The following is a 25,025-nucleotide window of genomic DNA, read 5'->3' on the forward strand; positions in this document are numbered from 1 at the left end:
CCACATTTTTCATGGAGCTATATTGATGGAGTCATAACATTTGAGGAGCTAGCCCTGTGAGACTTCTTGAGATGAAAGTTCTGCATTCACTATGAGTATCCATTTATCTTTCATGTCAACTAGCATGTTCTGATGTGAGTATGGATCTCAATTCAGCCTGTCTCTTCAAGTTTCTTATCTACAGTTCTTCCTTATTTAACTATTCTTTGTTCAAGCTTTCATCATCTGCCAGTTAAGTCAACTAATTTTCTACTAAACCCAATTTCACTCATGATTGGAGTGAAAACTTGGTAATTTTTCCTCATGCCATGTACTATTAATGGCGCTTGAAATTATGCAAATAAAATTGAATACAAATTCATTCTTTGCCAAGAGCTTAACAGATTTATTTAGGCGAGAAAATGATCTTTGCATCCAGGGCCAGCTGCTTCTGAAAACATAATCTTAAAAAAATAAAATAAAATGGAGAATTGACTGGTGAAATCTGCTTTTGATGGCATTCCCTTGAATCTCCTTTCCCACAGATGCCACAAACCTCTTATGAGGATATCATTAATTAAGATGGGTCTGGAATGTGCTATAACAATGCAAATGGGCTAGTGAGCATCTGTAAAATGAGGCTGAGTTGCGTTTATTAAATACAGAATAACATGAGTGATGGCTGACATTGTTTCCTCTTTAATTAAGCCAGTTAAGGGTGTCGTATTCACCTATACAGCACAGCCTTGCTAGTTTGTTTTTGGACATCTGTCTTGAACAGCTGCAAGCACCCTGGAATAAATCTGCAGCAAGCTTTCCTCCCACTGTTTCCCTCTTAGAAGGCAATTTAAACAACCCAGTGACCCATGTTGAAGCTGATGCAACAGAGTCCAATTACCAAGGGTTATCTTCTCATCCCATTGACCTATTTTCAAACTGACCCATGGCATGCTTCTAAATGATTGGTCCCTGAGCCGAAATGTCCAGCACACAATTGATCTAGTGGGACCTCAGCTTTCTTACAGAGGACGGGCTAATACACCCACACCAACATTAATTGGATCTCTGCTGCTAGAACTTCTTAATTATAAATTACAGTAACATCAGAAGGCAGAGAAAGCAAGGGGTTCATCCACTGATGACAGGGAGTGCCTGGTTTTGTTTTATTTTCAGAAAGAGCATTGAGGAAAACAGTTCTACATTCATGATTTTAGTTATTGGCCAATATTCTGCTGAGTAGACTACATCTGCATAACAGTGATGATGTTACTGGCAGTGGCAGAGTGCCAGTAATTAAAGCCTTCCCGTTTTGATCCCATGGATCACCTGACATGCCTGTAATGGGACTGATAGCAAGCAAATTGTAGACAAGTCAAATGTGACCTGGGATCAAACCAGAACTCTTTAATTACCACCGATCTCCACCTGCTGGTGACACCAGCACCCTTATGCAGATCGTAATGAACTTAACATGACTTTGACCTTCTACTCCTAAGCAATATACAAAAATAAAATAAAATAAATAAATTTCAGTATTACAGGAGCAAATCTCCCTTGACTATTCAATCTGTCTTTCCACCAGACTGTGTTTTCTTTTCTTTTCTGGGTCCACTCATTATATATTTTCAGCACCACTACCACACTTCACACCTTTGCTTTTTGAGTCTCCTCAAGATCCATGCAATCTTTAACCAGCAGCAACAAAGGATGGGCACACCAGCAGCGCAGGAAATGTTCTATTCCATGGACTTCTTTGGTTTTATTTCAGGGGCAGGAGAGAAAAACAAAGCAAAGCAAAGTGTGCTGCTTATATACCACCCCACAGTGCTCAAAGCAATCTCTGGGTAGCTTACAATTTAATTACACAGGCTATACATTCTCTTATCCCACCCCTGTGAGCTGGATACTCAGTTTACTGACCTCAGAAGGATAGATGGTTGAGTTAAACTCCAGCCGACTACCTGAGCCCAGGATCAAACTCAAGTCATGGACAGAGTCTTCACTGCAGTACTGCAGTTTGACCCCTGTGCCATGAGGCTCTTTAGAGAAGACTTGGGTAATTTGGATAGTAATTTATGCGGATCACCCTGATGATAATGGCCATGTGCTGGTTGGGAAATGAGAATACCCTTGTTCTTAAACCATTCAAATGCAACAGCTCATAGGTAGCAATTTCAGAACCAGGGCTACATTTATCATTTGCTCCTGTGAAGTGCAAATGCACACAACCTATCAATGGGGATTGCTTCCCTGAGTAATGGGAGAAGAATTATATCGATTGCTCAGGTTGTGGTGGTTCTTATTTCATCTGAAATGAAGGCTGCAGACATCAGGAGATCTTTCTTCTCCGAAGAAGATATGAAAAAAGTTTGACTCTTGGTACCATTCTGAAATGGCTCTGTGAACCCCAACAATCAATCACTTCTAGCAGAGAGGGAAAAGGCTACTGAATCCAAAGCACAGAGCAAAATCTACCACCGAAGTTAGGGGAGGAAATAGCAAAAATCCTTCAATATAGGAGCAGGATTTTAATACTCAACTGCCTTGAGTCCATGCTTGATTCACCCTAACATCTGTCTTGCTGCTCTACTTTTTCTTCCTCCATTGTGGACCTATTTAGGTTATACACAGATGTCCAGTGATGACTGATGACACAGCATATATGCTCACAGAGCAGGCTATTTCAAGTACAATTGTTTCAAACAATCATGTAGTTAGAATTTATATGTAAAGCAGATTTTTACCCCTCTGAAAACAACATGTTTAATTTCCCTCATCTGAGACAAAATAAACATATTATAAAAAAACTAAAAATTAACATCCTAGCTCCTCCTTATTCGTCTTTTTAAAGGATCAAGACAAAGTCAAATGTCTTCCCATTCAGAACATATAGTTAGATAAAACTGTTTTTCTTGACCCATTAAAGGCAATATCTTTGGGGATCATCCGAACTGACAACAACTGAACTTAAAAAGGAATTTTAAAAAACCAATTTTGAAATATATATTATAGAATATATGTTGTCATGCAGTTTTGGACAATAGACAGCTGTACTGACCCAGAGAGAAGCAGGAAAGATAAACCTTTTATCTTAGAAAAAAAAGTATCATGCAGGCAACTGCAGTGTCCTTTTCTAGGAAACAAGCTGTAAGGCCAAACTAGCTATGACTATGTCAGGGTCTTGATTCTTTCCACATGTAAAATAAGGAACTGGCGAGGAAATGAGCTTTAAAAGGAAATGAGCACAGAGGTAAGGATTGTTGAACACATTTCAGTCCTAACCTTACCTCTTCTCAGTCCATTGCTCCAGCTCATTTCCTCCCTTTACAACTCACTTCTGGAATTAGAGTGAGGAAGACACAAACATACTTAGAAAGAAATGAGCTGAGTAAGGAGAGATGAATTGAGGGAGACTGTTGTGCTCCTGTCTAGCAAGCTCCTTTAACACACCACTTTCCACATGAACAGGGTGCTGTTGCACACATGTCCTACTTGTGGACTTCCCATAGGCAATCAGTTGGCTGCTGTGTGATCTAAATGCTGGCCAAGGTCTTCCATTTGATCCCACAGGGTTCTTCTTATGTTCTTAACAGATACATAAATGATATTCCCGATCTTTTTATTTGACCATTGGGTCCAAATTAGACATGAAGTTAAACATGTCTTTGTATCCTGCATTTGCTTATCTTGTCTCAAGAGCAGTCATGTAGTGACTTGACCCAGATAAAGATCCAACTACAGGAGAAGAGGGTTAACCTTCTTTCAGCATCATTTTTCAACTATAAATACCCTTTTCTGACTGAAGTTTCTACTGGGGGTGGGAGTGGAGGATTTCACCAGAATAATTGCATTTGAAAAAGATTAACCCACCTTCTGATTGACAGAATGGCCCAATTCCATATTTCAGCTAAGCAATGAAGTTACTCTAAAATACTTTTAAAAGGAAGAGGAGAATAGTTTCATAATTTGACAGATTATGAAAGACTTATTCAGCACCACATGCTGTTGGACAGCTCCTCAGCTTGCTAGCAAGGAATTTCTTCCTGGTTTTTAAAACAGCAGTAACAACAAGAATAAGACACACATCTCCCAACCCTGCATCAAATGTAGGTGAGGAATGGAAAGGGACATCTTCTCACTCATTTAAGGGGCGAAAGGCAGGTACTGCATCTCCAGCCTTTCTCTGTGCTCCACCACAGGCCTGAGCAACCTGCACCAAGCAAATCCCACAATACTGAACATATTAGGGCCTGTTCCTAGCATCCTTTACAAAGTTAAAGAGGAAGAGAAGAGAGGGGTTGTCTGCATCTCCAGTTTGTTTGGATGGCCCTTTAAAGCAGGACAACTCCTAGAGGTAATATAAAATGTAAACAGGAAATACAGCCGAGTCTGCAGGTGAGAGGAGTTGCTACACCAAGAGACACCCAGCCATTATTGAATCACTGGAATGCAAAGCCAGAAGTGACATGCTCTCATTGTCAATAGGTAGGACCCATTTGGTGGAAATTGTTTCTACTGGCATCAAGAAACACAAAACGTTTATAGACTGGAAAATTCCATACAACTTACTCAGTTCAGGTTTTCTGTACTGATACTTGAGAGTTAATTTTTTAAAAAATTCAGAAGCCAAGGGCAAGTCATAGTTGCGTATTCAGCATTACAACAAACCATGATTTGAGCAAGCCATAGTTCATAAGTTAACAACAAAACAGGAATTCAGATCATGGTTTTGTCTGGTCAGCACACCATAGCTTTTAACAAACAAGACTTAGCACACCAAAAGAAACTAGATATATTTCCACCAATACATCTTATTGTGGCTGCTAATGGGATCAATGTCTCAGTAGACTACAGAATTTCAGTATTCTTCTGTGCTATACATTTTCCTAAAGACAGAAAGGAAAGCATAGGTTATACCTTTATGCCATTTAGAAAAGCATATGTCAAAACCCAGAATGCAAAGCAACAGTCCACAAGAATATGTTGTCCTGCATATAAGCACTAGCTCTCCTGCTGTGAAAATTTTGTGGGGAGGAGATCTAACATATGACAATTTCCATTATTATAGTGTCAGGAAATATTTGCTCTCCATGTATTTGGTAAAACCAAGTCTTGCCAGATGCACAAAACCTTATGTACAAATGAACATATGCAACCAACTCTCAATCACCCTTAACATTTTCCTTCCAAGACACACAGACATCCTGAGCATACAATGCAGCCTGCATTTTCCTCTCCATCTTCTACAGGTGTACGTCTCATATTGGCTTGTCATCTTTATTTCACCATCACTTAATAACTTAAAACACTGATCAGCTCTATTACAGAGTGCACTGCAAATGGATTTGTCTGTACATAATAGGCAGACTGAAAGCAATTGCATTTAGAAAGAAATCTGAGTCTGAACATTGGCTGTTAATAAAATTATGTAAATTTCCACCAGCCAAGAATGTTGCTATTAATGAGAAAGAGAGAGAGAGCAATTGAGGGGGGGAGAGAATCCTAAAATGTGGTCCCTTGATAATATCTCCATTAAAAGTAAACAGAGCTAATTATACATAAATACATCTTGAGGTCTTATATTAATGCACCAGCTTTCATCTGTACCAATTGGGATGCATTAATTTATTGAGAAGCATTGACAGTAACAATCATATTTTACACCCTCCATTTCATCTTCCCCTCAAGTGACTTAAGTTTTGTTTATATTTGCAGCTTTCCCCTTGAGATAGGGCTTTGTTACCCAGAATGCTTCAGGCTGGGGGATCCTAGCAGCTTCCAGTTGCTGTTCTTCAGGTTACACATGGAAAGGTAGCTGACTTTCCATATTTTGAGGGTTGTAGAACTTTATCAGTACATCTATACCACTGAGCTCCATGCACACAAGAGGGCACCAGTAGGAAATATGGGCAGGTAGGGGAGATAATTCACTTGAGGATCCCCATTTTTTTTTTTTTAAAAAAAAGAACTGTTAATGTTTTCAGCATTTCACTTAAACATCAATATAATCTCTACCCAAGGAAGAAAAAAGACCAGAAATTCAGAAACTCCTAAACTGAGGAGGGTCTGGAGCTCAGTAGAAGATTGCCTAAGTGAATATTATGCATGCAGAAAGTTCCACATTCAATCCCTGGCCTCTTGAAGAAGAAGAAAAGCTGTGGTCCTGAAACCTGTAAATTTAGTGCCACTCTGGAAAGAAAGAGACAAGATGGCCGCCTCATAATTAAAAGCAAAACATCCTTAATATTTGTTCTTCCTGCCATAAGGCTTCCATAGATCCAGAAGTTTCAGATCAGCTTGCCTTTGTGGAGGAATAATATTTTATCTCTTTCCAACTCTGAAGCTGGCCTCTCTTTTTCTTTTGCCTGTGAATGTACACAGTGCTAAACTAGATAAACCAATGGTCTCGAAAGAGTAATATCTTATCATCAGAAAGACCTTGTTAATTTATTTAACCTTTATTTTGATTTTGATGTGCATGATTGTGGTAACTTTATATGGGTAACCTGTGACTGACCAGGAACAAATGATCTAAACAGGATACTGTACATTATTTGTACACTCCTTGTTCTCATGGAAACCAAGGTAACATAAAAAGAAATAGCCTCTAGAGGGCACAAGGGGGGGTTGGTTTCAAAAGTAAACAGCCAAAATATATGTTATATATATATTTATGGGGTACAGGAGTAGGTATAGCCCTAGAAGGTCCAGCAGCAGCCATCTGCAGAACCCCATACCTCTGAAAGTTGCCCATCCCTGCGATAAACCAAATGGGTGCATCTCTCTCTCTCTCTCTCTTTCCATGTGTATGTGTACAGCAACACTAGGTATAACTATGAATCTCACATATGTGCCCTATGGATCAGAGTTGTATTTGAAAACATAGTGATGGTACAGAGCAATGGCACAAATAAATGCCCCATGACAGTTGCTGATGATTAAGATGCTGCTGATGCTGCTGTTTCATCAGCACACACAATGAGTTGATTTCCCAGCATGATCTCAGCACAGGTACATTGGGTACATAGTGAAAAGTGATTACAGATCCTGAGTCTTAATGCCTTTCTTTTTTCCTGGGGAGAAAAGAAAATCCATGGAAATAGAACACTTTCATCTGCCAAAAAAACAATTAAAATGCTTCCTTTGAAAAGTTTGGTGCTCGCATACAAACCGGGCATTTTTGTTGCATAATAAACAAAACAAACTGTTGAAAGTACAGACAAATACACCCTCTATAATTAAACAGCCTGGCACAAAAGGAAAACAGTCAAAGGGTTCCCTTGCCCTTGTTTTACTAAGATCTCAGTAGATTTCGTTTGTTGAACTCTAAATGGATGGAATAGCACCAGGGTTTTGTAACAAGGAGCGCTAGAGGATTATAGTCAGTCCAGTTTATGAAGTGACCCAGTGCATACTTCCTCGACTAATACAGTACACAGATCTGACCACAGTCATAATCTTTTTCTCATACTTCTGTATTCTGTAATACTACAGTTTTCAGCTCAAAAACGTACTAAAATGTGTATTTAAAACGTGTCTATTTAAGAACACTCTCATTTAAAAAGACATGTTATACAAATATGTGGGTGTGGGAATTCACACCCTGAGGTGGAAAATGGAATGGGATGGAAAAATAAGGCTTTTTAAAATTTAAACAATTGACTGACCCATCCTTCTCTAGATGGGTTTCAGACGATTCAAAGGATGGGCTGTCCCCCATGTCTTCCACACCCACCACCCTGCAGACAATCTCCCTGGAAACCCCATACCCATGCAAGGTGGCTACAGTACTGATAGCAAAGCCACCAGCCCTGCCAGAGGCACTGATGGAGGTTGGGAAGAGAAACAACAGGAGTAACCTGCCCTGAGAGCTTAGAAGGAAACTTCTGGAAGGAGGGAAGCTCAGGGTGAGGAGCAGAGATCAGAAGACTCTAGAAGGAAGGAGGAAGACCCCAGGGGCAGAAGGGGGAGGGAAAAAGCAGGAAGCAGACTGGGGGGAGTAGACAGTAGAAGGGAAGGAGGAGAAAGCAGGAGAAGGCTTGTTCCTCTTCTAACCAAAGTGGCATGAATTTCCATTCACATCTTTCCTTTTTCTAGCATTCCCAGAAATATCTGCACGGATACCTCAGGGCGATCGGGCAGCAACCTGTAGAAATGCCTAGCATAGGGGGGTGGAAAGATCCCCGTGAGAAAAGAGCTAGCTTTGTTTTTTCAGCTTCTTACTGCAACTGTTCCCTTTAGAGTGGAAGAAACTCTTGGTTTAAAAAAAAAAGCAGGCAAAAAAGCTGTTGGGTGCAGCTGATTGTGCATTCCACCAGCATTTTCTTCCACTGCCGTGGCCTTAGATATGGAAGCAACAGTCACACAGAGAGGTAAGTGCATGAACTGTTGACAGACATCAAACCACAGACTGACATGGGCATGAAAGCATTAAGGCACTGCATGTACAATAACCAGGAATTACCGCATTAGTGTACAGGGCTGTGCTGAACTTTTTGCCTGGTTCATCACAGCTGAGAAAGTAATTCTGCTGCTGCCAGCCCGCTTTCCTTCGAAATTTACAAAGAAGGAAGGAGTGCTTTTCTGAAGTTTGCTTTGTTCTTTCCTGCTAGCAATTTCTAGAAGGGCTAAGAAATATAAAAGCCACACTTGGAAACTGTTGTGCATTTCATCTTAGTTTAACGGTGCCCAGGCACCTGAGGAACTTCGGCCTGTGGCACACTTTTGTCGTCGTGTGGCAAAACCAACCACAGAAAGGATATCATTGCGAGCTTCTCTTCACTTCATTTTCTTTATCCATCAACCACACTGTACTTAATAATGCTACATTATTCTTCCACACAGAGGGGTTGATTTCTTCTTAGCCATCACCCATGAGTCTGGTTATTGAGGCCCTAAGTGGCTCAGACCTCAGATTAAGACTTCTTTAACCAGAGGAAAACAAACACATAGGTAACAACAGGAATGGATCTCTTGCACTTTTGTAGAGGTTTTCAATGCAATTGGTGACATAGTGAAAGCTGATGGGTATTGAAAACAATCCTTCTTGGACTACAACTCCCAATATTCTCAGCTAGGCATGTTGGCTGAATGCATTTAGTTGGCCGCAAAAGGAATTTTCCCAAGTTCTAGAGAACTGTATGCAAAAAGTATAGTGGGGCTTATCAGCATTTTGTATAAACTATAATATGGTGGATTGGGGGTTTGGGGGAAATCAGAAAAGGCTGAGTCACTCAGATTGGCAGTGAGCCAAGAGTGAGTCATATGACTCTGCTGCACATGTGCAGAGTTCAATATGCTCTGTCATGATTGCATCAGAAGGCAGGAGGAGAAGGGGACGACAGAGGATGAGATGGTTGGACAATGTCATCGAAACGACCAACATGAATTTGACCCAATTCCATGAGGCAGTGGAAGACAGGAGGGCCTGGTGTGCTCTGGTCCATGGGGTCACAAAGAGTTGGACATGACTAAATGACTAAACAACAACAACAACAACACTACATAAGCAAGGTGCTGACTAAGCTTAGTGTTGGGTTGATGTATGGAGGAGCAGCACGTTACTTTGTCAGTTGGAATTGTGGACTTTGCCAGTTCTGAGGTGCTATGTATGCATATTTGTAAATACACTCTTGGTGAAGGGAACGTCTGTGTCCAGAGTCTTTATTTTTGCTCTCAGTTTGGAGATGACTGAAGAATCTCAAACAACATAATACCACTGTGTGTAAATCTCAATAGGGCTGGTCTTCTTTTCTGAAAACAACCACAATGCCCACCAGATTCTACTCCTGGATGAATAAACCAGTGCTTGAAGCCTGTCTTACATATAAAAGCCTATGGATGGTCCCTTTTGCCAGGAAGTGACTGTCTGAATTGACTCCACACACAAACATTATATTTTGGAGCAATGTGGAAAACTAGAAGAAGCATGCTTTTCTGTTGTGTAATGGCATGCAAACCATGAAGTGAGAGTGATGGAAGTGTGAGCCAGTCCTTTGTGACATTTGTAACTCTGTTCTGTAAAGTCCCGTTTGTTTGCCTCTCTGCTCCGCTGGGGGAATCTTTGTTTCCTATTGTGGAATGCACCCATTTCTGACACTGAGCTCTCCATGGACAAAAGTTTGTGCTGAAGGAGCCACTTCCTGACCCCCTCTGATTCAGCTTGACACTTGCACTTTATTTCCCCGGAGCGGCAAACTGCTGGTGGTGTTACAACCTTCTTTGGCAGGGTTTGCACCAGATAATCATGTACACTTCACCTCTCAGCTGTCAGGGCACATATAAAAAACAACAACCAACTAACAAATTCAGTTAGAAACACAAAAGAATGAAAAACAATGAAATATACACATTGACTTTAACTACAGAAGCCCAGGAGGCGGCCAGATGTTTCATCCTCACATCCTCCTTGGCTGAGATCAGGAGGACTGGGAGACTTCCATCAGAGCTAAAGGCTAAACTCTTCCCATAAGACTTTACAGCCAAGGCTCCATAAATTTCACATACAAGGAATGCTGCATACTTTCTGCATTCTTTGACAGGAATTTATTGGGCAAATTAAGATAATTATGCAGATGTGTTTCAGCTGCAGAATGTGAGCTCTCCAAGTCTAAAATGGGACTTTGGGAAGGACAGCAAATTAAACACAGGAATTAATTTGAGTTCTGGAGAGCACTCAGCCTAGGGAAAAAAATCAGCCACCATCTTTATTGATGGAATTATAATTCAGACACTTAAAAAAAAAACAATGTTCACAATTCTGGACTCACAGAGAAGCTGCAGTGACACTGCAGTATACATGTGGGATTTTGCCCTACATACATGTGCTTGTGCAAATGTATGCATACATGTGTGCGTACCCCCCACATCTATATATAAAAGGCAGAAAAATGAGACCAAAACCCACTGTCACTCAAGACTAGTTTAGACTTCCTGAATCAATGAAAGTACTTGTCTTGTTAAGTTCTCTTTAATTAACTGAGGCTCCTCTAGCTCAGAAAAACAACTGGATTTATGCCTGGGCTGCTAAGGCTGGAAACTCCCACTAACAGCCTTGCATTGCACACCCAACATAAAGCTACCATATATACACTATCTTGAGTGTGCAACAGCTAATCCCACTAATAGTCAATATGGGAGTGGTTGAGCCACAGGAAATTTAATCCTCACTAACCTATAGAAACTTGTTGCTGCTGCTGCTGTCTCACTGTTGTTGGTGGCAGTGTCTGCTCTCCTTTCATGGGGGTATTGTGAGCAAGAATCTGAATGGTACGTATTGTTTGATTGCTCTTAATATGTCATTTGTTACCTTTCTTTCATTGATAACCCATCATTCCTCCAATGAGTTCAAAGTGGTGCTGAGAGCCATCCTCCTATTTTTGTCCTCACAAAAACCCTGGGAAAGAAGCTCGGTTGAGCAATGATCACTGACTGGCAGTCACCCAGTGACCTTTCCGACTGAGGAAATGTGAACCTGGGTCCTCCCGGTTCTAGTTAAACATAACACCCACTCTAACAGCCCTAGCTTTGACACTTCATGGTTGACTTAGGTCACCAGTGGCTACTTCTAAGCAGGTCAGCAAAGAAATGCAAAACTGGATAATTGGATACAGGCAGGGTTGAGCAACCTCAAGAGGTCTCCATGCCCATCCCTGGACCTTGGAGGACCACACCCACTCCTATCATGCTCCATTCTCTCAACCCCGTTTTTTCACATAAAAATGGGAGGGGTGTACTGAAAAAGTATCCTTGCACTCTCTGGTGCGCTTCTTTTAAAAATTAAAAAAAATGTGTTTCAGGGTATGGAGCCCTGTGGTGCAGAGGAAGCTCCCCAAAACATGGCCAGGGCAGAGGAAGATTTTTTTCTGCCAAACTTGGGTTTTTTTTGGGGGGGCAAATAACTTTGGGTGTTTGGGGAATGCTGTGATGGAGATGGATAGGGTGCTGGAAGGCTGTATTGGCATCCCTGGAATGCTGCATGCAAATGCCACATATTGTACACACCGGAGTGAAAGGAATCCTACCCTTTCATATCTTACCTGAGGGTTCTGGACAGGGAGTTCCTTTGTGCACCCAAAAGATCCACTGGCCAATTGCCCTGATAGGCCTTACAAGCACATGACATTCTCAGAACCTACTCAGCAGACCATCAGTCATAATGATAAGTGCAAAGCTCTGAGCAGTGGTTGAAAGCATGATTGGAAACACTAGTGTGTTGGTGCGGTTTTTTAAAAGTTAGATGTTGCTTGGAACCCATTACCTACAGTCTGTTGCAAGCACATCACTTTTAAATTGTTTGCTTTAGAACTCAGTGTAATATGTGTGTGTGTGCATATATGTATGTATGTATGTATGTATGTATGTATGTATGTATGTATGTATGTATGTATGTATGTATGTATGTATGTATGTATGTATGTATGTATGTGTGTGTGTGTGTGTATGTATGTATGTATGTATATGTGTATATGTGTATACGTGTATATGTGTGTATGTGTGTATGTGTGTATGTATATATATTTGTGTGTATATATATATTTGTGTGTATATGTATATGTATACATATACACACAGATATATGTATATATATAAAAATGCCACAATAGTCCAAATTTCTCAAAACATTGCTGAGTAACAAGTGGTACTTATTAATAATAATTGTGTGCAGTCAAGTCAATTGTGACTTAAGGCAACCTTTTCCAGGGACTCCCAGGTAGAGAATGCTGTACTCAGAACTGGTTTAACATTCCCTTCTTCTGAAGGCTCCCAGGGATGATGCAGCTTGCCCAAGGCCATACAAGCTGGCTCTTCTCCTAGGAGCCACAGTGGGGAATCAAACCCCTAACCTCAGACTCCAAAGCCAGAAAAATAAACCACTGAGCTATCCAGTCAGCTGTTACTCATTCTCCCCCCAAAGCTACCATATTAGTATTTATTTTCTTATTTTTTTCCAAAGAAGTAATACAGAATTGTTGCCCCTTTGCCACTCCAGAAAAGGAACACATTATAAGTAACGTATTTGTTACTTGATATAACACAAGTGAGCTGCCCATGTAGAGAGGCAGCAAGAGACACAGCATCCTAGCCCTCTACTTTGACAACTGGTGGCCTGCATAAAGAAGAAAACAAGGGAAGTGGCATTCACAATCATATTCTGCTGCAGGTCATCTAAGCTAATTCATCAAGTTTTGGCCCTTGATCCATCCTATTCACTTTGCCTTGTGCCCTCATTCCAGAATGTAAGAAGGCAACTACAGATTCAGAAATAGATCTTGCATGGGATGACGGAGGCCAATTCAATGTAGAAATGAAATGCTGGATGGCGACATACTTGACACAGGGTGCTAAGAGGAACAAAGTGCTCCACATCTGCATGTGCCAACAAGACATGCTTAGGGCAATAACAGAAGAGGGCACTGCGACCTTCACCCCCACACACTGGAGATAGGGCTGGGAAAAGGTTTCATGTCACCAAGAAGGCACAGATAGGAAGATATCAATCATTTACTCACAATGAAATACAGGAATGTATCACAGCGCTATGCCCTACAGTAAAAGGATCACTGGGACATATTAGGAGTTTCCCTTCCACAGTGCATCCTAGTCCTAACTCAGGAGCTGGTGAGTGCTCCAGTGTTGGAGGCATTCAGGAGAAAGCTGGACAGCCATCTGCCAGATTTTCTTTAATTTGGATTCTTGCACGGGACAGGGGGTGGGACTCGATGGCCTTACAGGCTCCTTCCAACTCCACAGTTCTCTGATGCTATGACTCCTCTGCCCAAGGTCCTGACTCAAGGCTCAGAAGTGGTAATTAAGTGCTTAACACTCTTAAGTGTTAAGCGATGCTTGACTCATCTTTTTGAGTCAAGTTCTTCTATTAGCTGCGTAGCCAGATGGCCTCTGTCCTTGCCATTCTCGGGGTATAATAGATAGGTAGTGGAAATGATGTGCAAGAGAAAATTCCACCCAGAGCTAGAAAGCAAATAAAATAAAATTGAATTACAAGTTTGAAAAATAAATTGCTAGCTTCGCCAAACAGGAGGCCCTTCTCCTGCCCTTTAAATGTTATAAAAGGAGACGCCATGGGGTTGCTGCATTACAAAACCTGAATGTGCCACAGTAAATTAAGAGAGAGGAATGCGAACACAAACACACAGGCACACACAAAAAGAGAGAGAGAGAGATCCTCTACACACGGAAAGCCACTTGCAGCAGTAGAGTGAGCTGTTAGGTGTCTGGCTGGAAGAGACAATTGAATTCACGTGGAGAGAAATGGCTGCTTAAAGGTCTGCCATAACTCTCATAGTTACACGGGGTGGACGATGACATTCAGAAGGTGATAGAAGCATCCCTAAGGTATTAGGAGAAACAAGCAGATGCAAAGCAGAAGCGAAATCTTTCTATTTTAGCTGGAAATATTCATTTTTTCAATTCATAATAATAATGACAAGCCGTCAAGTCAATTCCAATTCATGCTGACCCTTCCCGGGGTGTTCTACCTCTTCTTCTGGTAATGCTTTGGGATTGTGCAGCCTGCCCCAGGTGACAATAGTCAGGAACCAAACTCCTGACTTCTGGCTTTGGAACCAGGAATTCCCAGCCAGCATAGCCTACTACAGATTTGGTTTAGACAGAAACATCAAATAAAATATTTCATGTTCTTTTCACTCTTTTTTTGTGTGTAACCTATCACTTTCTATTCTGGCATAATTAAGCCGTTTGCTCCCTCATCTCAAGTCTATAACAGCTGGCAAGGCCGGGAGAAAGGGAGAGAGTAAAGATGAGAGAATCTGGGGGGGGGGGCAGTTACACCCTCACAATACAGATTGGGGTTGGGAACATTGCATGGGGCTCCCTCTCACTCTATTTTTGAGAATGGTGAAAAGCTTTGAGTCATGAAGGGGCCTCTATTCAGACTGGATCAGCAAATGTTAAATATTAATCAGTGGAGTCCTGCTGTGATCCTATTTGCTCTTTCTTGTTCTTAAACCTTCTCAAAAGCATTCCCCATTATTTGGGATAATTGCTTTGTATAGCTCAGTCTGAGCTAAAAGTAGCATTGAACTGAGGCAAGCAAAGGGATCCACGAACACTTTCATCAGTGCTGAATGTTGCCCTTCTCCCATTTCGCCTATTCAAAAAATGTTTCTCTACTCAAAAAGTGTTCCTCTAAAATGGCATTATTTGTTCATCTTCTATTGGCCAAGAAGTCTCAAGAAACATTGCTTCCCCAGCAGACAAGCCTTGTTTGGTTGCAGGAGATTATGTAACATGGTTGCATCATCACCTTCGCTATATGAACCCTGCTTAGTTGACATAATTCTATGAGGAAGGAAAAAGGACCCTAATGCAGGGTGAATGCAGTGCAGAAGCACAATGAACACGGGAGTAAACTAGGGTTGCCAAGAAGATCTCATCCCACCCCACCCCAAAAAGATGATGTGTGTCACCCAAAAGGAGCATAGAAGAGGGCACTGATCTGCATAAAACTGTATATGCTAATTTGCAGTCACAGGTACAAAATTAAAGATCATTTTCAGAATTTAGAATTCCAGTGCATCTCTCAAGTACGGTTCTTCAATGTGGCTTGGACTGGGCAGCCCTTCAAACAGATGACACATTCAAAACGGAGGATGGTCCTCCAGTGGTCCGTCAAATGAAGGACTTCCTTCCCGAAAATAGGATATATGGCTACCATGTAGCAAAAAAGTATGAGAAAGGTAGTCTTTTTTTTGTGTGTGTGTGAGACAAGCCTTATGGGCAGAGGGGATAATTCAGGAGCCATGGAATTATTATTTCTTCCTAACAAAGTGAAACTGAGCAGACGTTTTGAACAGCCATGGTTATAAACTGGTGAGGATGAGGGGAACACAAGGGCTTTCCTGAAAATCCACTGTTCCCTTCCTTGAGAAAGAAAGCATCAGTTCTGGGCTAAACTAAATCACAGTTCCCCTTCCCTCAGCATCTAAGCATCATATGGCCAGTTGGCATAAATCATTGCCTGCCTGCCTGCCTTTGTAAGAGAGTGATGAAAGAGCATGAGATGGTGTCTGGATAGTGTTATTATATGATTTAATCACCAGGTGGCAGTAAGTCATTTCTGGGTGGAGTCAGGGTGATGTTTCCTGTTGCTGGTCTCTTTTTGTTAAGAGTGAGATGATAAAGTTCTCTTTTAACTTCCTTGACTACCAGGACTGGAACCAGTCTTTCCAACCAGCTACCTCTAACTCTGTGTCAGAGAAACATGCCTGCGAGGAACAACGAGACCTTCCATTCTTTTCAGCTGATGCTGCTACAACCAGCAGCATTAAAACAGCAGGAAGGGGTATATCTACACCACACAATTGTAACAGTTTGATGCCACTGTAATTTGCATGGTTCTAGCCTATGGAATTCTGTGATTTATTGTTTGGTGAGGTGCCGAGAAATTGGTGCACCTCCTGAACTACAGAGGCAGTGGAAGACAGAAGGGCCTGGCATGCTCTGGTCCATGGGGTCACGAAGAGTCAGACACAACTTAATGACTAAACAACAAACAACAACTGAACTATAGAGAAGATTAAGTGCGTCATCAAACTACCTATCCCATAATTCTTTAATGGTTGTTAAAATGCATAAGAAGATACTGCAACTAAACCAGATACACCACTAAACCAGTATTCAAATTATGGGACAAGGATAAGAAGTTACTGTAATGTAATACAGAATTTTATCCTTTACACTGGCTAATCAAAAGAAGGCACAATGGCCTTTGGATTTCTTTTCAAACCAGGAACATTTTAAAACTTGTTTTACATCTGTAGACCCACCTCTGGAGCTCTTTCAATGAGACGGTGATCTTCAGGCTATGGCCCAGGATGTAAAGGACAGCTAAAATATCTGCCCACTGGACCATCTCTCCCAGTGGCCCCCCTTTTAACACACGGGGACTGAAAACATCCCCCGATTCTTCTGTCAAGAAGCCAATGTGGATTAAAATCTAGAGGAGGAAAGAGAGAGAGAAGGAGGTGACTTTTTAACACTAGTTGTTACAAAGGTAGTCCTAGAACGAGCTGGAATTTTCAGCATGAATACATTACTGAAACAGCGACGTCTACGCTGGCTTGGGCACGTTGTGAGAATGGCTGATGGTCGGATTCCAAAGGATCTCCTATATGGAGAATTAGTGCAGGGAAATCGCCCCAGAGGGAGACCACAGCTGCGATACAAGGATATCTGCAAGCGGGATCTGAAGGCCTTAGGAATAGACCTCAACAGATGGGAAACTCTGACATCTGATCGTTCAGCCTGGAGGCAGGCAGTACATCACGGCCTCTCCCAATTTGAAGAGACCCTTGTCCAGCAGGCTGAGGCAAAGAGGAAGTCACAAAGGAAGCAAAACCAGGGAGCTGGACAGGGGACAGATTGGATTTGTCTTCAGTGTGGAAGAGATTGTAACTCTCGAATTGGCCTCCTCAGCCACACTAGACGCTGTTCCAAGTCCTCCATACAGAGCACGCTACCATAGTCTTTCGAGACTGAAGGATGCCTACTATAATGTTACAAAGGAGAAGGCTGTTGAGAATGCAATACAAACATTTGAAGGATGTACTGGAACATCTTACTCTGACAATAGAATTTGATTCACAAGCACAAGTGACTTGACTGTTTTACCTGTTTCTGATCCCTCTGCTTGCCTTCCAGCTTCTCTTCCAGTTTATGTGAGGCCCTTAACCACTGTGTGGCCAAGTGCCTAATCCTTTTCTTCATGAAGATCAAAGACTCCTTGCCACTGCCGATCAGCTCCAAGAGGTAGGAGAAGTCCCTCTGAAAAACCGCCTAGGAACACAGGAAGAAGAATAAGAAGAAACAATTGTGCTTCTCTGTTCATGCAAGACCCAAGTGGCCCTCACAGACTCACCATCCCAAGTTCTTTAGGCCTTTAGAGACCACATGGGCATCTTGCTTTTCTTTTCTATGTTGCTTGTGTGGCACTTGGGGCAAGCCTGAAAGTGTTTCTGGGCTTCAGCCATAAAAACTGAGCTTTAGATACAGTCTGGCAATATTTTCAGGACATCCTCAGAAACAAATTGTGAGACGGAGACCACATTTAATTTTTTATCTGAGGGCAATCTCAGTTGAACCTGCACCAAAATGTTACGGTGTGGTGCGTTCCTGTTAAGCTTTGCTCTCCTTTAGACGACTCCTTTTGATTTTCCCCTCACCCTTCCTTTTCCCTCTTCCCATCCTCAACAGACATGCCTTCTCCTTACTGGACTGTTGGGCAAACATTTATTTATTTCATCTGTTAGTGTACTTCCCAATTAGTGCCGGGCACTACTCTTGAGTGGTTCACATCACAGGAATACAAACAAAGTAATATCCAATAGCGGACCATCAAAATAAAAACAAATAATCAAATAAATCAAAAGTAAAGCAATATATCTGAGCACAAAAGCTAGGGAAACCCAAACGACAGCAAGACAGGAGTATAAATATAGCAAAACGTTAAAAGAGGTGGTCCTTAAAGACTCCTTTGAAGAGCCGCATTTTGAGCATTCTCTTGGAATATGAGAGGGAGAGATCAAGGGGCAGCTGTACTGGGAGTCCATTCCAAAGGGAAGGTGCCACCACTGAGAAGATCCAGTTCCTTGTAGGCGTCTTCCTGGCCTCTCCCAGTGTGGCAGCCTGTAAGAGCTTTGCCTGTGAGGGACAGATGGTGTGTGCTGATGTTCTTAGGCAAAGATGCTCTGATAAGTAGCAAGGTCCCAAACTGTGGGAAGTTTTGTAGGTAAGAACCTTGAACCTGGCCCTGCTTTAGCCATTGTCCCATTTGCACACATCAGTCGAGTTTGACATCAGAGGGCATGATCGTTCAATATGGCCAGTGGTTAATTATTTGCATGAGTTCTAACTTCTTGGCTTATTTTGCAGTTTATGTTTTGAAGCCCCTGAACTAATTCCTAACTTACTTCGACATTTCTGAGATCTTTGGCCTTTGTGGTGCTTATTAGCTCATTTTATCTTTAATCTAAGAAATTAAAGGACAGAAAAGAGAAGACTACAATTACATAAGCTTCATTTAGTTATACATTAGGAAGAAGACAGTTACAGGATCATTTCTAGGGTGACTGGAATGGGTTTATGCACGGTTTCAGTGCCATTGCTTATGCTCATGATAACTTTCCTAGGCATATTACCAGAATCTCAATAAAGGTTGCTTGCAGAGCTCAGAATAGCCTTCTATGTATTCCCATACATCCTCCTCTGTGCTCTCCATCAATCTTTAATAATACTCTTAGAACTGCAGAGGTAGAAGGGACTCTATTGATAATTAAGTCTAGCCCCTGTCAAGGAGGAGCAGTGGGGAATTGTGCTACCCACCTCTTCCTAAACCAATGAGCTATCCAGCAGTGAGGCCGATAGCACAGACTGCTGGGATCTACCTCCAGCATTTGAGAAAGTACAACTTGAGGAATGGAAAGCCTGAATTTTCTTTGTACTCTCTCCAGGCATTGGGCCAAACATAATGATGGGCTCACACTAGAAGAGTATGGCCACAAGGAGAGACTTCAGTGGATCATATGGTATGGACCTGATGGACCCTAATCTTCAGCCTCCTCACTTGCACAGAGCTTGAACCAGAGCACACCATTGTGAATTGGGATGGGAAGCCACGTCCTGAGACATGAGTACAGAGGCCATGCCCAGTCTTCACTGACCTGTTCCATCCTCAAACTCAGCAGTAATTTTCCTTCTATTGAAGGTTTTTACAAAGAGACTCTTACTCGACAGGAACAATGTATGGCCCGCAAGACCCTCTCACCTGCACCTGAGCTGGTGGCTTTGTGGAAGAAGTGGCTGCTGTCTGATTTCTCCATGGCAGCAGAGGGCAAAACCACTCAACTTCACTGAGGTAGATGAGGAATGAGCATTCTGTGCCGTCCACACCAAAAAATGCATAGCAGGGGTCTGACGTCCACCTGGCCCTCATCCACTGCAAGGCAAAGAAGATATGTCAGGCAAATTTTTTTAAAATGTAATAGCCAATGGAGGTCTTTTTCTTCATGAAATGAATACTATCAAGAGATCACAGCTTAAGAGTTCACTATATATTGAGAAGAGCTTAACATTTCTGATGGCTAAGTTTTGGATTTCATCACAGAATATGACATGGAATTGTAGGCAAGTTATTGTTTTAACTGTAAAAAGTTTGGCACAGTGACATTATGGCAAGACATTGCAATTACCGAATTTGGTGGGAAAGATCAGTGAAAAGGCAAGATTTCTCCAGATCATCATAGAAAAGTAAAGGTAAAGTTTCCCCTTGACAATTTTTGTCTAGTTGTGTTCGACTCTAGGGGGTGGTGCTCATCCCTGTTTCCAAGCCATAGAGCCAGCGTTTGTCCGAAGACAATCTTCCGTGGTCACATGGCCAGTGCGACTTAGACACGGAAGGCTGTTACCTTCCCACCGAGGTGGTCCCTATTTATCTACTCGCATTTGCATGCTTTCGAACTGCTAGGTTGGCGGGAACTGGGACAAGTGACAGGCGCTCACTCTGTCATGTGGATTCGATCTTACAGTTGAAGATCTACAGACCTGACAGCACAGAGGCTTCTGCGGTTTAACCCACAGCACCACCACGTCCCTCGATCATCATAGAAGCAAGTGGTAAAAGCAGAGTAATCAACAAATAGATTTCCAAATGAGTTGTCGTATTAGTCTCTGGATCCAAAAAAACAAACAGAAAAGAGGAGGGGAGACCCAGGGCACCTTAAAGACTAACCCATGTATCAGAACATGAGACTTTATGAACGAAAGCCCTGCTTCATCTGTACAAGAAATGAAATAGATAAAATTCTGATTAAAATTTGCTGTTGGCACTAACCTAACCTGGGTGTGGCAGGAGGGGGGGGGGAGAATCACCATGTATAAAGATCAGACTTCTATTATAAAGTACAGTATATACATGTGAAGCACATGAGACGGAATGCACAGCTAACATCTTAGCAATGTTTTATCTAAATTAAAGAGGAAATCTTGCTAAGAAGCTCAAATGGGCTCTATCAGTTCACCTCTCAAAAAGCTTATCTTGGTTATCCCTTGGTCAGCAGCAGCCCAAGCTGTGGAGGAAATAAAGAGTTTCAAAGCACTCATCAGGGTAAAATCAAGCTGGCTCAGTAAGTGTCAAAAACAGCAAGGGCGAGAGAGAGCCCTACAAACACTGGCATTTCTTAACTCAGAAAAGCAGAGCTAGCATCCCTCAGCAAAGGAGGCAAAAAAAAAAAATCAGCAAGGTTCTCAGAAGGTGATTTTGCATGCAAAGCAATAACCACTGGCTTCTCCGTGTAGATCTATCATCCTCAGTAATTGCCGGTGCCAGCCTCCACCAAACTTAACTACACAAACGAAGCCACTCAAGAGACAGCCCTCCACTCCCAATATGTAAAACACACCAATCATCCAGACAGGAGATCGAATTACTGCCTCCGACAATTAAATTACACTTAAAATTTAACCCAGCCATGGAAGGAAATGACAGAAAAAGACCACGCTGTAGCTGGGCAATCGGACTACTGCAAGGCTTATGTCTTGTTAATCTGGTGGTTAATATGTTTCGTCAAGTAGCTGGGTCAGGAGTCTGCAGCTTTAAATAATGGCTGACGTTTCTAGGGGAAGGAGTAATTAATTCATGTTCCTTTTACAATGAAAACAGGTGTGTAAGGAGACTAGAGAGTTCAACCCAAAGACACGCTCTGATCTAATGCCCTGTTCAAGTCAAGGCAATGTGCTGCTCTAAGCAAAATGTAGTGCAAAGAGGCAGCCTCAGGTTACAGTGCTTAGCTTATCCCCCAGGCTGGAGACAACCCTCCAGAGTAAGAAACAAGCAGGACAATCTATCCATTGGAACGTCTCTGCAATTGCTTGCATATGAATAATTGACACAGATGTAAATGCTACATTAGTGCATTAAGCATGCAAGCTGGGGCAACCAAGTTGCTACAGCTTTACACAAAGGAGACGCGTAACCTTACTCCTGCTGAGATGATGCTCGGCTCGGCTTTTAATAGCCCTAACTGGCTCCATTTCCTGATCTGTTGGAATGGAGGATGGGGAGGATGTTCAGGTTAATTAAGGGAATTAAGTATTCTCTTTTTCCATCTATATCTTCGCCGAGATAAAGATAGAATTCTTCTGTGTTACCATCTATTTTGTTAGGTTAAAAAGTGTCAGTTTCACCCCCAGATTGTAAATGTATGTTGTTCCTTGTTCTTTGAAGTTCGGAAACAATGGTACTATAAAGGCCCTTGCAAAAAAAAATCTTCAGCATTATGATTACTTCTTTGGTTGAACTGAAATGCCCCACCATGAATTTTGATCATAGATGGTAAAATTAGAGGTGGGGGTTGGTGGCATCACAGCACCTTCAAAGCAGAAGCAAAAGGAATCAAGCATATTGCTTTCTAGGTTATTGTATTTCATGCCATCTTGACGGCAGGTGACCAGTTTTTCCCCTCTCACTGAACCCTACTTCATTTTCTGCCCAAAATGCTTTTGAAATAATTTTCTACCCAGCCATAATTTCCAGGTATCAGAGAAATGAGCAGCATGTATATTACTTATTTGTCTATTCATTAAATTCCTATTCCATCTTTCTCCCTAACCAGACCCAAGTTGGCTTACAACATCACTTTTTTTGGGGGGAAAAACAGATGCAGTTTAAAAAATTCCATCGGGAATTACATTCTTAAAATGTAATCCAGTATTATTAGATTAAAATGTAATCTAGTATTAATCTAGAATTAAATAGATTATCACATTAAAACAGACACTAGATTAATGGTTTTACAAATATTTATCAAGGACAACAATAACAAGCAGAAGATCACCACCCACAATTGTGGATGGTCACAGAACAAAGGGAAGGCAATTAACCTTTAGAGAAAGTGTGAAGAAGAGTCAGCAACAGATGTCCGAGCCAGCGGAGCCTGAGGCAACGCCTTGAGAACTCTTTATTAACTTAGTACTATTAGATCGAATCCACGCGATGGAGTGAGTGCCCGTCGCTTGTCCCAGCTCCTGCCAAGCTAGCGGTTCGAAAGCATGCAAATGCAAGTAGATCAATAGGGACCACCTCGGTGGGAAGGTAACGGCGTTCCGTGTCTAAGTCACACTGGCCATGTGACCATGGAAGATTGTCTTTGGACAAAACGCTGGCTCTATGGATTGGAAAAGGGGATGAGCACCGCCCCCTAGAGTCGAATACGACTGGATAAAAATTGTCAAGGGGAACCTTTACCTTTACCTTATTACATAGAATGTTGTGAGAATTCAGATAGGACACTAGTTACCTAATCGCCACTAGGATTGGCTGGAGAAACCCTTTGATCTAATGCTCTACCTCTAAGCAAAAGGGCAGAATGAGGAGTCACCCTGCCCGCTGGGAGCCGCCGCTCCTGCCAGGAGTGTTTGCACGTCACTGAAACAGAATGCAGCTAACAACCTTGGGGTGAGTTTTCCCACACACAATTAAATGGCCCTACCTCCCTCATCGTCCCATTTGTGGCCAACGGTTTATCTAAATAAAAACGTATTTGCCTCTGCCAGCAGAAGGACAGCAGAGGGTGGGCTAAACTCACTTCCCTTGCAAGGAAGTGCCATAGCCTGTAAGCAGTCACCTTTCCCTTGTGCTCATCAGACATACATGTGAAGGTGGCAGAGAACAGCAAACATATCAAGGTGCTATACCTAACCAGCTTTTTAACTAGAAAAGTATGCAAACCTAAAAGTTCTTTTTTAAAAAAATACATATCTTGATTTCCACATCATTCATTCTGATCTCGGTGACTTACCTCCACTTTTCCAGAGCAGTCAGAATACTTGGGGTCCCTGGGCACCTCACATTGGTCCCGTCTGCCTTCTAGCGCTGTTGAGTAAAATAAACACAGGGTGTTTGTGTAAAATGGATGGTCGCTAGTTCAGAACTTGGCTTAAATTGCAAAAGGTACCTGGGATTAACTTTTTTTCCTCTCCAAAATGAATACCTTAGAATTAACACTATTGAAATAAGGAAATGGTATTGCCATTTGCAACTGTTTGCTGTCTTCATTCTGCCCATAAACTAGGTCATTTAGATCACCAGGGGTGGGGTGGGGGGAACAGCCTGGTCCCTTATGGATTTACCCGCAAACGTGGACTCTGACTCCATGAAACCACACTCACACTGACTTTGGGATCTTCTCCCTGCTCAAGAAGGCTCCAAGTCCTACCTAGATTTCTTTTTATTTCAAGGATGGATAACCGTACTCCCTTGACACATCACAACAGTCAACCTTCTGACCTCTAATTATAACAAATCAGGAACGCAGCTCTAGACTTTGTCCCAACCTGTTTTTTTTTAAAATGCAAGACTATTCCTACTAGCATGGTGGCTTTAAAAACCCTATACGAGTTAGAGTTTTCCAAAATGTTCTTTTTTTATTTTTTTCCAAAATGTTCTTAAGCTCTTATTTTTCTGTGTTCATATTTCATGCAATGAGTGACGGGGAATGCTTTACTGAATAATGAAATGACTACTTCCAAAATCTTGAGTATTTCCACTCCAAACCTGGCAAAGCTGTGGTCAGTTGATTTCAATTTGTGCAGAGCTGTCCAAAACATTTCATTTAAAAAAAAAATGCCTCTGGAGTCTTCTATGGGTCTGGAAAACTGCAGTTTCTTCACTAGACCACTGCACATAATGCTAGGTCTTGGGTGCACATAGGCCATGCAACGCCTGAGTTCAAATGGCCATGTCTCAATATATGTCTCTTTAAATGCGTTAAAGAAACAAGGTGTTTGTATGTGTGTGTTCATTTTTCAATGAAGGCATGCGCACACATTAATGAAAGCAAAACTCTATGCTGTACTCTTAATATTTCTGCTTCTCAGCTTGCAGGACATCTTAATGGTTGGCCCAAATTGTACCTCCAGCACTTGGCCATTGTGGGAGTTTGTGCCTAATGAGGCCTGTCTGTCTGAAGAATACTTGAAAGCCCTTCAAAATACAGACATTTTCAAATAGC

General features: G+C 41.9%; 1 protein-coding gene across 4 annotated transcripts in view; it reads right to left on the reverse strand.

The window, feature by feature from the left end:
* MGAT5B (alpha-1,6-mannosylglycoprotein 6-beta-N-acetylglucosaminyltransferase B) overlaps positions 1 to 25,025 on the reverse strand; it is a 228,410-nt gene that overhangs the window by 55,842 nt on the left and 147,543 nt on the right. For all 4 annotated transcript variants that reach the window (XM_072990466.2, XM_078385992.1, XM_072990467.2 and 1 more), the window contains 4 exons: positions 23,814 to 23,887; positions 19,784 to 19,954; positions 17,632 to 17,796; positions 16,788 to 16,957 (listed from right to left, as the gene is read on the reverse strand). In XM_072990466.2, the coding sequence (XP_072846567.2) occupies positions 16,788 to 16,957; positions 17,632 to 17,796; positions 19,784 to 19,954; positions 23,814 to 23,887 (580 nt within the window). The remainder of the gene's footprint in view (positions 1 to 16,787; positions 16,958 to 17,631; positions 17,797 to 19,783; positions 19,955 to 23,813; positions 23,888 to 25,025) is intronic.

Source organism: Pogona vitticeps, chromosome 2, assembly GCF_051106095.1.
Source record: "Pogona vitticeps strain Pit_001003342236 chromosome 2, PviZW2.1, whole genome shotgun sequence".
NCBI classification, from domain to species: domain Eukaryota; kingdom Metazoa; phylum Chordata; class Lepidosauria; order Squamata; family Agamidae; genus Pogona; species Pogona vitticeps.